The sequence below is a fragment of the Crinia signifera genome, chromosome 5 (genome assembly GCF_055691185.1).
Source record: "Crinia signifera chromosome 5, ASM5569118v1, whole genome shotgun sequence".
Lineage (NCBI taxonomy): Eukaryota > Metazoa > Chordata > Amphibia > Anura > Myobatrachidae > Crinia > Crinia signifera.
Window position 1 is genome coordinate 333,453,615 of NC_139221.1, and position 14,202 is coordinate 333,467,816.

General features: G+C 55.4%; 1 protein-coding gene across 1 annotated transcript in view; it reads right to left on the reverse strand.

Moving 5' to 3' along the window:
• The window catches only part of GRINA (glutamate ionotropic receptor NMDA type subunit associated protein 1), an 82,766-nt gene that overhangs the window by 22,490 nt on the left and 46,074 nt on the right, over nt 1-14,202 (reverse strand). Inside the window, exons 3-5 of the mRNA XM_083145061.1 lie at nt 12,878-13,002; nt 9,318-9,518; nt 8,804-8,932 (exon numbers count right to left, since the gene is read on the reverse strand). Of these exons, the coding sequence (XP_083001187.1) occupies nt 8,804-8,932; nt 9,318-9,518; nt 12,878-13,002 (455 nt within the window). The remainder of the gene's footprint in view (nt 1-8,803; nt 8,933-9,317; nt 9,519-12,877; nt 13,003-14,202) is intronic.

Sequence of the window (14,202 nt, forward strand, 5' to 3'; positions counted from 1 at the left end):
AGTTTTTAACCAAGCCAGGCAGGAGACAAGGGAAACACCATACAGAAACACATGCAAACATATGTGAGGTCCCTCAATAGAGCGAACCATAACTGTAACATGTGTGAGTTCACTCAACGGAGGAACTATGAACTTCAATAGCAATGAAGCAGGCGCAGCAGGGAGGAAACCTTGCGGCCCCGGATGTCCTCGAAGAAAGATTTAACAGGTAAGACATAAATCTTGTTGTATTCTTCAGGATACACCAGGTGCCACAGGGCTAACAGTGGGACATCCTAAAGCAGCCACCTAAGGGTGGGGATGTGCCTGTGCCACAGCCAGAGCACACTGGCCAAAACGCAAATCCTGGGAGGCAAACGCGTCAAACACATAGAAGTGTAAGAAAGTACTGGCGGATGACCAAGTCGCCACCTCGCAAACAGCCCAACCCCGCGGGAACCGTGAGGGAGGCATCTAAGTATGCCTGCTTGATAACAGGCCTCAGCCATCAGGCAATAGTCTGCTTGGTAGCATGCCAATCTCTCTTCTGAAATCCATAAAGGACAAAAGAGAGAGTCCAATTTCCTAAGAGCTTTAGTGCGGTGGACATAGATGTGCAAAGCATGGACCACATCTAGGGAATGCTGCTAAGGAGAGGCATCAGGCCTCCGAAAGGCAGGGACCACAATCTCTTGGTTGACATGAAACTTAGACACCACCTTAAGGAGGTGTGAAGGAATGGTCCGAAGAATCGCCGTGTCAGAATGGAAGACCAGGAAAGGAGACTGACAGGACAGAGCCGACACCCTCTTGTTGAAGTAATCACCAGCAGTAAAACGGTTTTTCAGGTAAGGCAGCAAAGGTCTACCGACCGCAATGGTTCAAATGGGGCTCCCTGAAGAGCCTTAAGAACCAGAGAAAGATCCCATAGAGCAACCGGGGGAACAAACAAAGTTTGGATTCGCAGGACCCCTGCAAGAAAGTGCGGACATCCTGCAACAATGCAACCGCCTGCGGAAAACAATGGAGAGAGCAGAAACCTGCACCTTTAAAGAAGAGCGCAGGCCAGCCTCCAAACTCTTTTGCAGAAAGGACAGAACCCTAGACAAACGGTAAGTCCTGGGATTGAAATGACGAGTGCGACAACAGGAAAAGTAAGCCAGCCAGATGCGATAAGCACTGGCCGAAGAAGGCTTACAGGCCCTGAGCATAGTTCATATGACCCTTGAATTAAAGCCTTTGGCTCTCAAAAGGGAGTTCTCAACAGCCAACCTGTCCAGATGCTGCAGGTTCGGATGTAGACACGGACCTTGAGTAAGCAGGTCTGGCCATAGAGGCAGATGAATCAGAGGAGCCACTGACAGGGCCTGTAGAACCAAGAACCAGATCCTCTGGGGCCAGCAGAATCAACATGCCCCCTTCCACCTTCAACTTGCAAAGCACTCCGAGGAGGATCGAGATGGGGGGAAAAGCGTACATTAGAGCAAACGGCCACAGGGCTGACAGGGCGTCTATAATGCAAGCCCCCACGTCTTGAGACCTGGACCCGCACAGGGTGACCTGGTGATTGTGGCGTGAGGCCATCAAGTCCACTTGGGGTCTGCCCCAATGGTCTACCACTATTTGGAACACCTCTAGATGGAGGGCCCATTGCCGGCATCCAGAGTCTGACAGCTGAGAAAGACACTCTCAATTGAGGACCCCCAGAATAAAGATTGGCGATAAGGCCCTCCGCCCATCAAAAGATTCGGGAAGCCTCCGCCATGGCCGCCCAACTCCGAGCGCCGTCCCGGTGGTTGATTTAAGCCACCGTCGTCGCGTTGTCCTACTGGACACGGACAGGGTGCACATTGATTGAAAGCAGGAATTTGTGTGATTTCCCAGCAGTGGAGACTGGCGTCCACCTGTGGATCCAAAACGGTCTCCCCTCCATAAATTTCTGATGTAGAAGCCACCAGGACAGGGACATCCGTACCGCCGGTGACAAGACAATCTGTTGTGTTCGCAGATTGGTGTATTGGATTGGACCATTTGCTGAGAATCGCTCCTTGGAGAGGGCAAGAGAGTTGTGCATACTCCGCCATGTCGAAGGCCGACACCATGGAGCCAAGGACCCTCAGGGAGAACGAACACGGGACTGCAGAGCCCTGAGGCGTGCCTCAGGCAAGTAGATGCACTGATGGACGGTGTCCAACTGGGCCCCCAGATGAATCATGGACTGGGCTGGAAGCATGGATGACAACTGATGATCCAGCCGTGATGTTCCAGGACTTCCACCACCTTGGTCAAGTGGGCTCTAAGAACCTCTGGCGACTGTACCATGATCAACAGGTCATCCAGATACGGAAGTATCTGGATACCTTGATTGCGAAGTCTGCTGCCCATTACCGCCATGACCTTGGGTGCCGTTGAAAGGCAGAGCTTCAAACGGGAAATTAAGGTCCTGCAGTGCGAACCACAGAAACCATCTATGTTCTCGTTTGATGGGGATATGCAGATACGCATCCTGAATGTCCAGGGATACCATGTAGTCTCCCGGTTGTAAGGCCAGAGCAATGGACCTCAAGGTTTCCATCCTGAACTTCGGGACCTTGACAAAATTGTTGAGCCGCTTTAGATGTAGGATGGGACGGAAAGACCCGTTGGGCTTCCGAACCAAGAAGAGGAGGTCATAAAAACCTGTGCCTCACTGAGATACGGGAATGGGAGCTATGACCCCGGACAACAGTAGCTTCTGGATGGCATGCTCCAGAGCTCTGCGCTTTTCCAAGTACTTTGGAGAACTTGTGGAAAAGAACAAGCTTGGGTGGACAACAGCGAAAGGTTATGGAGTAGCCTTGGGAGACCACATCCCAAACCCAGGCATCTGTCGTGGATTCCAGCCAGACACCGGAAAACCATAGCAGGCGACGCCCCAGCCTGGGATCTCCCAGGAGGAGCACCACCCTGTCATGTGGAGGGCTTGTCCTCAGGCTTAGATTTAGGACATCTGATGACCCAGGGACGTTTGCCCTTAGCCTTAGAGGACTTTGCGGGTTGGGTTCTTGTGAACGATTGTCCCCTACCCCTGCCCTGAATACGAAAGGACTGGAAAGCAGCACGGGGGCGTGGTGTAGCAGTGGACAGCAGGAAAGCTGCTTTAGAAGCAGTCGCCATAGCCACAATGTTGTCTAACTGTGACCCAAATAAGAGAGAACCCTCAAAGGGGAGAGCCTTTAAGGTTTTCTTGGAATCTGAATCAGCCTTCCATGAGAGGAGCCACAGAGACTGTCGTACTATCACAGCCGAGCCAGACATGCGGGAGCTAAGGGTAGCTGCATGAAGTGCAGCCTCCCCTAAAAATAGTGCGGCCTGATGCATAATGTCAATAGTAGACAACAGGTCATCTGCACTACCCCCCTCCGCAACAGTATTTGCGAGGGCGGTCGTCCATTCCACCATGGCTTTAGCCACCCAGGCAGATGCCAGGGTAGGCCGAGCCACTGCCCCAGAGGTTGTATAAATGAGCTTCTCCAACTTCCGGTCAGCAGAGTCCTCCAGGGACGTGGTTGGAATGGGGAGAGCAGAGCGGACTATGTTCTCCTGAGGGAGGGGATAAAGAGTGGCAAACCGCTTAGGGAGTGCAAACTTCCTAGTAAGTATCTCACAGGCCTCCGAGAGGGTATCCACTAATTTCTTAGATTTAGGGAAAACAGCCAGAGTCCGTTTGTGATGCTTAAAAGACAGTCCTGAGGACCAAGGGGGTTCAGCAGTGTCCTGTACATTTAAGACCTCTCGGACTGCCGTTACCAAGGCCCCTACATCGATGTGTGATGAGGAGTCGCCTTTTCATCGTCATCATCCCTGTCATCAACAAATTGTCCCTCCTCATCACTGTCTGTATCAGTGCCCTGATGGAGGAGGAGTCGGAGGGAAGGGGCCCCCCTGACCGCAGCCATATGGCTTCCAGGTTTACTCTGTAAGGATGTCTTGATGACCTACACCAGGGAGGGGGGACCTTCGGCCCTCCAGATGTTGTTAAACTACACATCCCAGAATGCGCTGCAACAGTTTTAGCATGGCCAAATAGCAAATCTGTAGCAGGGCATGCTGGGAGGTGTAGTTCAACAACAGCTGGAGGGCCGAAGTTTCCCCATCCCTGTCCCAAAAAGAGGCTGTAAAAGCACGTGCCCAGGCAGGCTCCACCGCAAGGGGGGCTAATACATCTGAGACGTGGATGGCCTTACTGGCTGCAGGGACTACGGACTGCAACATCACCTGAGTAAGGGACTAAGTCCCGGCAGGTTCCTGAGAGGAAGCTGCCACAGGAGGCATAAACCCTCCTCAAGCTGGGGGCGCCTGCCTTGCAATGTGTGCAGGACACCAATATAGGAGCCACATTCTTCACAGGAAGAGCAGCAGCAGAACACGAGGACATGCACTGACACTAGAGGAAGGTACAGGAGGGAGACATTCTTCACAGGAAGAGGAGCAGCAGAACACGGGGACATGCACTGACACTGGGGGGAGGAAGGTACAGGTGGGAGACATTAGTCACAGGAAGAGGAGCAGCAGAACACGAGGACACGCACTGACACTAGGGGGAGGAAGGTACAGGTGGGAGACATAAGTCACAGGAAGAGGAGCAGCAGAACACGAGGACATGCACTGACACTAGGGGGAGGAAGGTACAGGTGGGAGACATAAGTCACAGGAAGAGGAGCAGCAGAACACGAGGACATGCACTGACACTAGAGGGAGGAACGTACAGGTGGGAGACATTAGTCACAGGAAGAGGAGCAGCAGAACACGAGGACATGCACTGACACTAGAGGGAGGAAGGTACAGGTGGGAGACATTAGTCACAGGAAGAGGAGCAGCAGAACACGAGGACATGCACTGACACTAGGGGGAGGAAGGTACAGGTGGGAGACATTAGTCACAGGAAGAGGAGCAGCAGAACACGAGGACATGCACTGACACTAGGGGGAGGAAGGTACAGGTGGGAGACATTCGTCACAGGAAGAGGAGCAGCAGAACACGAGGACATGCACTGACACTAGGGGGAGGAAGGTACAGGTGGGAGACATTCGTCACAGGAAGAGGAGCAGCAGAACACGAGGACATGCACTGACACTGGGGGGAGGAAGGTACAGGTGGGAGACATTCTTCACAGGTAGAGGAGCAGCAGAACACGAGGACATGCACTGACACTAGAGGAAGGTACAGGTGGGAGACATTATTCACAGGTAGAGGAGCAGCAGAACACGAGGACATGCACTGACACTGGGGGGAGGAAGGTACAGGTGGGAGACATTCTTCACAGGTAGAGGAGCAGCAGAACACGAGGACATGCACTGACACTGGGGGGAGGAAGGTACAGGTGGGAGACATTCTTCACAGGAAAAGGAGCTGCAGAACAAGAGGACATGCACTGACACTAGGGGGAGGAAGGTACAGGTGGGAGACATTCTTCACAGGAAGAGGAGCAGCACAACACGAGGACATGCACTGACACTAGAGGGAGGAAGGTACAGGTGGGAGACATTAGTCACAGGAAGAGGAGCAGCAGAACACGAGGACATGCACTGACACTAGGGGGAGGAAGGTACAGGTGGGAGACATTAGTCACAGGAAGAGGAGCAGCAGAACACGAGGACATGCACTGACACTAGGGGGAGGAAGGTACAGGTGGGAGACATTAGTCACAGGAAGAGGAGCTGCAGAACAAGAGGACATGCACTGACACTGGGGGGAGGAAGGTACAGGTGGGAGACATTCTTCACAGGTAGAGGAGCAGCAGAACACGAGGACATGCACTGACACTGGGGGGAGGAAGGTACAGGTGGGAGACATTCTTCACAGGTAGAGGAGCAGCAGAACACGAGGACATGCACTGACACTAGAGGAAGGTACAGGTGGGAGACATTCACAGGTAGAGGAGCAGCAGAACACGAGGACATGCACTGACACTGGGGGGAGGAAGGTACAGGTGGGAGACATTCTTCACAGGTAGAGGAGCAGCAGAACACGAGGACATGCACGGACACTGGGGGGAGGAAGGTACAGGTGGGAGACATTCTTCACAGGAAAAGGAGCTGCAGAACAAGAGGACATGCACTGACACTGGGGGGAGGAAGGTACAGGTGGGAGACATTCTTCAAAGGTAGAGGAGCAGCAGAACACGAGGACATGCACTGACACTGGGGGGAGGAAGGTACAGGTGGGAGACATTCTTCACAGGTAGAGGAGCAGCAGAACACGAGGACATGCACTGACACTGGGGGGAGGAAGGTACAGGTGGGAGACATTCGTCACAGGAAGAGGAGCAGCAGAACACGAGGACATGCACTGACACTGGGGGGAGGAAGGTACAGGTGGGAGACATTCTTCACAGGTAGAGGAGCAGCAGAACACGAGGACATGCACTGACACTAGAGGAAGGTACAGGTGGGAGACATTCTTCACAGGTAGAGGAGCAGCAGAACACGAGGACATGCACTGACACTGGGGGGAGGAAGGTACAGGTGGGAGACATTCTTCACAGGTAGAGGAGCAGCAGAACACGAGGACATGCACTGACACTGGGGGGAGGAAGGTACAGGTGGGAGACATTCTTCACAGGAAAAGGAGCTGCAGAACAAGAGGACATGCACTGACACTGGGGGGAGGAAGGTACAGGTGGGAGACATTCTTCACAGGTAGAGGAGCAGCAGAACACGAGGACATGCACTGACACTGGGGGGAGGAAGGTACAGGTGGGAGACATTCTTCACAGGTAGAGGAGCAGCAGAACACGAGGACATGCACTGACACTGGGGGGAGGAAGGTACAGGTGGGAGACATTAGTCACAGGAAGAGGAGCAGCAGAACACGAGGACATGCACTGACACTAGGGGGAGGAAGATTCAGGGGAAATCTGAAGAAAAATTACGTCACAGAAAGGGTAGTGGATAAGTGGAATAACCTCCCATCAGAGGTGGTAGAGGCAATTACAGTAGTACAATGTAATCATGCTTGGGATAGGCATAGTGATATCCTTACAAAAAAATAAGAATCATATACAGTATGGTTTGAGGTAACAGGTTTAAAAAAGGGGCAGACTAGATGGGCCAAGTGGTTCTTATCTGCCGTCACATTCTATGTTTCTATGGCAGTGTCGGGGACAATGGGATGCCAACAGCTGGTCCTAGCAGAGACACACAACCATTATACCCCACACTGCCATTAGCTGACCCTAGCAGACACACCCCATTATACCCCACACTGCCATTAGCTGACCCTAGAAGAGACACACCCCATTATACCCCATACTGCCATTAGCTGACCCTAGCAGAGACACACCCCATTATATCCCACACTGCCAATATTTGACCCTAACAGAGACATACACCATTATACCCCACACTGCCATTATCTGACCTAGAAGAGACATCCCATTATCCACCACTCTTCTAGGGTCAGTTAATGGCAGACACACCCTATTATACCCCACACTGCCAACAGCTGGTCATAGCAGAGACACACCCCATTCTCCCCGACACACGCCATTCTCCCTGACTCTAGCAGACACACACGCCATTCTCCCTGACTCTAGCAGACACACACGCCATTCTCCCTGACTCTAGCAGACACACACGCCATTCTCCCTGACTCTAGCAGACACACACGCCATTCTCCCTGACTCTAGCAGACACACACGCCATTCTCCCTGACTCTAGCAGACACACACGCCATTCTCCCTGACTCTAGCAGACACACACGCCATTCTCCCTGACTCTAGCAGACACACACGCCATTCTCCCTGACTCTAGCAGACACACACGCCATTCTCCCTGACTCTAGCAGACACACACGCCATTCTCCCTGACTCTAGCAGACACACACGCCATTCTCCCTGACTCTAGCAGACACACACGCCATTCTCCCTGACTCTAGCAGACACACACGCCATTCTCCCTGACTCTAGCAGACACACACGCCATTCTCCCTGACTCTAGCAGACACACACGCCATTCTCCCTGACTCTAGCAGACACACACGCCATTCTCCCTGACTCTAGCAGACACACACGCCATTCTCCCTGACTCTAGCAGACACACACGCCATTCTCCCTGACTCTAGCAGACACACACGCCATTCTCCCTGACTCTAGCAGACACACACGCCATTCTCCCTGACTCTAGCAGACACACACGCCATTCTCCCTGACTCTAGCAGACACACACGCCATTCTCCCTGACTCTAGCAGACACACACGCCATTCTCCCTGACTCTAGCAGACACACACCCCATTCTCCCTGACTCTAGCAGACACACACGCCATTCTCCCTGACTCTAGCAGACACACACCCCATTCTCCCTGACTCTAGCAGACACACACGCCATTCTCCCTGACTCTAGCAGACACACACGCCATTCTCCCTGACTCTAGCAGACACACACCCCATTCTCCCTGACTCTAGCAGACACACACCCCATTGTACCCGACACCGCCAACAGCTGGTCCTAGCAGACACACACCCCATTCTCCCTGACTCTAGCAGACACACACCCCATTCTCCCTGACTAGCAGACACACACCCCATTCTCCCTGACTCTAGCAGACACACACCCCATTGTACCCGACACCGCCAACAGCTGGTCCTAGCAGACACACACCCCATTGTACCCGACCCCGCCAACAGCTGGTCCTAGCAGACACACACCCCATTCTCCCTGACTCTAGCAGACACACACCCCATTCTCCCTGACTCTAGCAGACGCAGACACACACCCCATTCTCCCTGACTCTAGCAGACACACACCCCATTGTACCAGACACTGCCACTGGATTATCACTTACCTGAAGTGAGAAGAGGACGACAGTGAAACAGACAGCAGCTGTAATACCCAGCGCCATTATCACAGCCTCTGTATCATAGAAGCTGGCGATCATCCCGACCATGTATGACAGGCTGAGTGTCAGAATGGACTGAGAGAGAAGGAAAGAGACATCATTAGACAGCATCACCCATTCTACTGCTCCTATTAGATCATACTGGACAGGAGACACATTATATTGTATTACCACATCAGTACAGGTGCCGGTCGGGGCCCCCACAGTCATTTACTCAACGTCGGGATCCTGACTGTTAAAACACAGACGGGTTCCCGACGGCCACCGGCTATTCTCCCTCGTCCACGACCTCCATAGAGGGAGAATAGAATAGGTAGCGAGCCATCGTGCCCACAGCGTGGCGAATGCAGCGAGCCCGCAAGGGGATTTGTTGTGCTCGCCATGCTGTCCGATCCCGACTGTTGGAACCCTATACCACACCCATCAGTACGCAGAGGCTGACCTCGGAACCACAACTTACCAGTGCTACAAGGTTCCATGGATGTCGGCGCCGGAAGTCTCCACAGCAGCTTAGGGCGATGAGGGAGCAGAAGAAAACGGCATAGGACAGGTAATAAGTCCACGTGTTCTTCTTCACATACACCCGCACTTCATGCACAAAGGTGAAGACAGCGACGAAAGCAAATGTGACCAGGAGCTGAGCTGTGAGGACCAGGAAGACCTGCAAGATGCACAGCGTTAGATACGTGTCAGACTGAGACTTGTCCACAGGTCAGGGGCCGGGGATCGGCTTCTATATACACACACAGGATCGGCCTCTACACGCACACAGCTCAGGGGCCGGGGATCAGCCTCTACACGCATACAGGTCAGGGGCCGGGGATCAGCCTCTACACGCACACAGGTCAGGGGCCGGGGATCAGCCTCTACACGCACACAGGTCAGGGGCCGGGGATCGGCTTCTATATACACACACACACACACACAGGATCGGCCTCTACACGCACACAGCTCAGGGGCCGGGGATCAGCCTCTACACGTGTACAGCTCAGGGGCCGGGGATCAGCCTCTACACGCACACAGGTCAGGGGCCGGGGATCAGCCTCTACACGCGTACAGCTCAGGGGCCGGGGATCAGCCTCTACACGCGTACAGCTCAGGGGCCGGGGATCAGCCTCTACACGCACACAGGTCAGGGGCCGGGGATCAGCCTCTACACGCACACAGGTCAGGGGCCGGGGATCAGCCTCTACACGCACACAGGTCAGGGGCCGGGGATCGGCTTCTATATACACACACACACACACACACACACAGGATCGGCCTCTACACGCGTACAGCTCAGGGGCCGGGGATCAGCCTCTACACGCACACAGGTCAGGGGCCGGGGGATCAGCCTCTACACGCACACAGGTCAGGGGCCGGGGATCAGCCTCTACACGCACACAGGTCAGGGGCCGGGGATCAGCTTCTATATATACACACACACACACAGGATCGACCTCTACACGCGTACAGCTCAGGGGCCGGGGATCAGCCTCTACACGCACACAGGTCAGGGGCCGGGGATCGGCTTCTATACACACACACACACACACACACAGGATCGACCTCTACACGCGTACAGCTCAGGGGCCGGGGATCAGCCTCTACACGCACACAGGTCAGGGGCCCGGGGATCGGCCTCTACATGCACACAGGTCAGGGGCCGGGGATCGGCTCCTATATACACACAGGATCGGCCTCTACACGCGTACAGCTCAGGGGCCGGGGATCAGCCTCTACACGCGTACAGCTCAGGGGCCGGGGATCAGCCTCTACACGCGTACAGCTCAGGGGCCGGGGATCAGCCTCTACACGCGTACAGCTCAGGGGCCGGGGATCAGCCTCTACACGCGTACAGCTCAGGGGCCGGGGATCAGCCTCTACACGCGTACAGCTCAGGGGCCGGGGATCAGCCTCTACACGCGTACAGCTCAGGGGCCGGGGATCAGCCTCTACACGCACACAGGTCAGGGGCCGGGGATCAGCCTCTACACGCACACAGGTCAGGGGCCCGGGGATCAGCCTCTACACGCACACAGGTCAGGGGCCCGGGGATCAGCCTCTACATGCACACAGGTCAGGGGCCGGGGATCGGCTTCTATATACACACACACACACACACACAGGATCGGCCTCTACACGCGTACAGCTCAGGGGCCGGGGATCAACCTCTACACGCACACAGGTCAGGGGCCGGGGGATCAGCCTCTACACGCACACAGGTCAGGGGCCGGGGATCAGCCTCTACACGCACACAGGTCAGGGGCCGGGGATCGGCTTCTATATACATACACAGGATCGGCCTCTACACGCGTACAGCTCAGGGGCCGGGGATCAGCCTCTACACGCACACAGCTCAGGGCCCGGGGATCAGCCTCTACACGCACACAGGTCAGGGGCCGGGGATCAGCCTCTACACGCACACAGGTCAGGGGCCGGGGATCGGCTTCTATATACACACACACAGGATCGGCCTCTACACGCGTACAGCTCAGGGGCCGGGGATCAGCTTCTATATACACACACAGGATCGGCCTCTACACGCGTACAGCTCAGGGGCCGGGGATCAGCCTCTACACGCGTACAGCTCAGGGGCCGGGGATCAGCCTCTACACGCACACAGGTCAGGGGCCGGGGATCAGCCTCTACACGCGTACAGCTCAGGGGCCGGGGATCAGCCTCTACACGCACACAGCTCAGGGGCCGGGGATCGGCTTCTATATACACACACACAGGATCGGCCTCTACACGCGTACAGCTCAGGGGCCGGGGATCAGCCTCTACACGCACACAGGTCAGGGGCCGGGGATCAGCCTCTACACGCGTACAGCTCAGGGGCCGGGGATCAGCCTCTACACGCACACAGGTCAGGGGCCGGGGGATCGGCTTCTATATATACACACACACACACACACACACACACACACACACACAGGATCGGCCTCTACACGCATACAGCTCAGGGGCCGGGGATCAGCCTCTACACGCACACAGGTCAGGGGCCGGGGATTAACGTCTATATACACACACACAGGATCGGCCTCTACACGCGTACAGCTCAGGGGCCGGGGATCAGCCTCTACACGCGCACAGGTCAGGGGCCGGGGATCAGCCTCTACACGCGCACAGGTCAGGGGCCGGGGATCAGCCTCTACACGTGCACAGGTCAGGGGCCGGGGGATCGGCTTCTATATACACACACACACAGGATCGGCCTCTACACGCGTACAGCTCAGGGGCCGGGGATCAGCCTCTACACGCACACAGGTCAGGGGCCGGGGATCGGCTTCTATATACACACACACAGGATCGGCCTCTACACGCGTACAGCTCAGGGGCCGGGGATCAGCCTCTACACGCACACAGCTCAGGGGCCGGGGATCAGCCTCTACACGCACACAGCTCAGGGGCCGGGGATCAGCCTGTACACGCACACAGGTCAGGGGCCGGGGATCAGCCTCTACACGCACACAGGTCAGGGGCCGGGGGATCGGCTTCTATATATACACACACACACACACACACAGGATCGGCCTCTACACGCGCACAGGTCAGGGGCCGGGGATCAGCCTCTACACGCGCACAGGTGCACACGTCACATCTGCCCCACCTGCAGTGCACACGTCACATCTGCCCCACCTGCAGTGCACACGGTATTACACAGGCGCACACAGATTGTGTTCATATATTCTGTTATGGGAACTTGTTTAGTTTCATGGCGCCAGATATATCGTATGCGATCCGGAGCGATTTCTGACCTGTTCATAACCCCACTATCCACTACGCATTGATTTTATATAGCGTGGCGGGCATAGCGAGCCCCGCAGATTACTGCGCTCGCCACACTATATAGAATCAACTCCATGCGTAGTGGATAGTGGGGTTATGAACAGGTCAAAAATCGCTTCGGATCGATATATTGGCCGATATTGCATCCGATATATTGGGCGCCGTGAAACACCACAAGTACCCTGCTATGCTATATTTAGGAATACAGTATGAATGCTTCCTGTGGCTTATACAGGTCACACTTACCTTTCGGATAAACGCTCTGCGAATATTTTTGTCATCCCAGTGGCTGGTGGGAAAATCCTGGTTGTCACAGTAGGAGGGTGGGCCCTCTTCATGATACGTGGTGCTGTGTATTGGAGAGCCAAAATCTGAGCATGAAAGAGAAGAGGTGTGAGACGAGATACAGCTACAGGAGGCGTGAGGTGGGATACAGGTACAGGAGGTGTGAGGTGGGATACAGCTGCAGGAGGTGTGAGGCGGGATACAGCTGCAGGAGGTGTGAGGCGGGATACAGCTACAGGAGGTGTGAGGCGGGATACAGCTACAGGAGGTGTGAGGCGGGATACAGCTACAGGAGGTGTGAGGCGGGATACAGCTACAGGAGGTGTGAGGCGGGATACAGCGTACATATACAGCGCAGACACCAGGAGGTGTGAGGCAGGATACAGCTACAGGAGGTGTGAGGCGGGATACAGCTGCAGGAGGTGTGAGGCAGTATACAGCTGCAGGAGGTGTGAGGCAGTATACAGCTGCAGGAGGTGTGAGGCGGGATACAGCTGCAGGAGGTGTGAGGCGGGATACAGCTACAGGAGGTGTGAGGTGGGATACAGCTACAGGAGGTGTGAGGCGGGATACAGCTACAGGAGGTGTGAGGCGGGATACAGCTGCAGGAGGTGTGAGGCGGGATACAGCTGCAGGAGGTGTGAGGCGGGATACAGCTGCAGGAGGTGTGAGGCGGGATACAGCTGCAGGAGGTGTGAGGCGGGATACAGCTGCAGGAGGTGTGAGGCGGGATACAGCTGCAGGAGGTGTGAGGCGGGATACAGCTGCAGGAGGTGTGAGGCGGGATACAGCTGCAGGAGGTGTGAGGCGGGATACAGCTGCAGGAGGTGTGAGGCGGGATACAGCTGCAGGAGGTGTGAGGCGGGATACAGCTGCAGGAGGTGTGAGGCGGGATACAGCTGCAGGAGGTGTGAGGCGGGATACAGCTGCAGGAGGTGTGAGGCGGGATACAGCTGCAGGAGGTGTGAGGCGGGATACAGCTGCAGGAGGTGTGAGGCGGGATACAGCTGCAGGAGGTGTGAGGCGGGATACAGCTGCAGGAGGTGTGAGGCGGGATACAGCTACAGGAGGTGTGAGGCGGGATACAGCTACAGGAGGTGTGAGGCGGGATACAGCTACAGGAGGTGTGAGGTGGGATACAGCTACAGGAGGTGTGAGGTGGGATACAGCTACAGGAGGTGTGAGGTGGGATACAGCTGCAGGAGGTGTGAGGCGGGATACAGCGTACATATACAGCGCAGACACCAGGAGGTGTGAGGTGGGATACAGCTGCAGGAGGTGTGAGG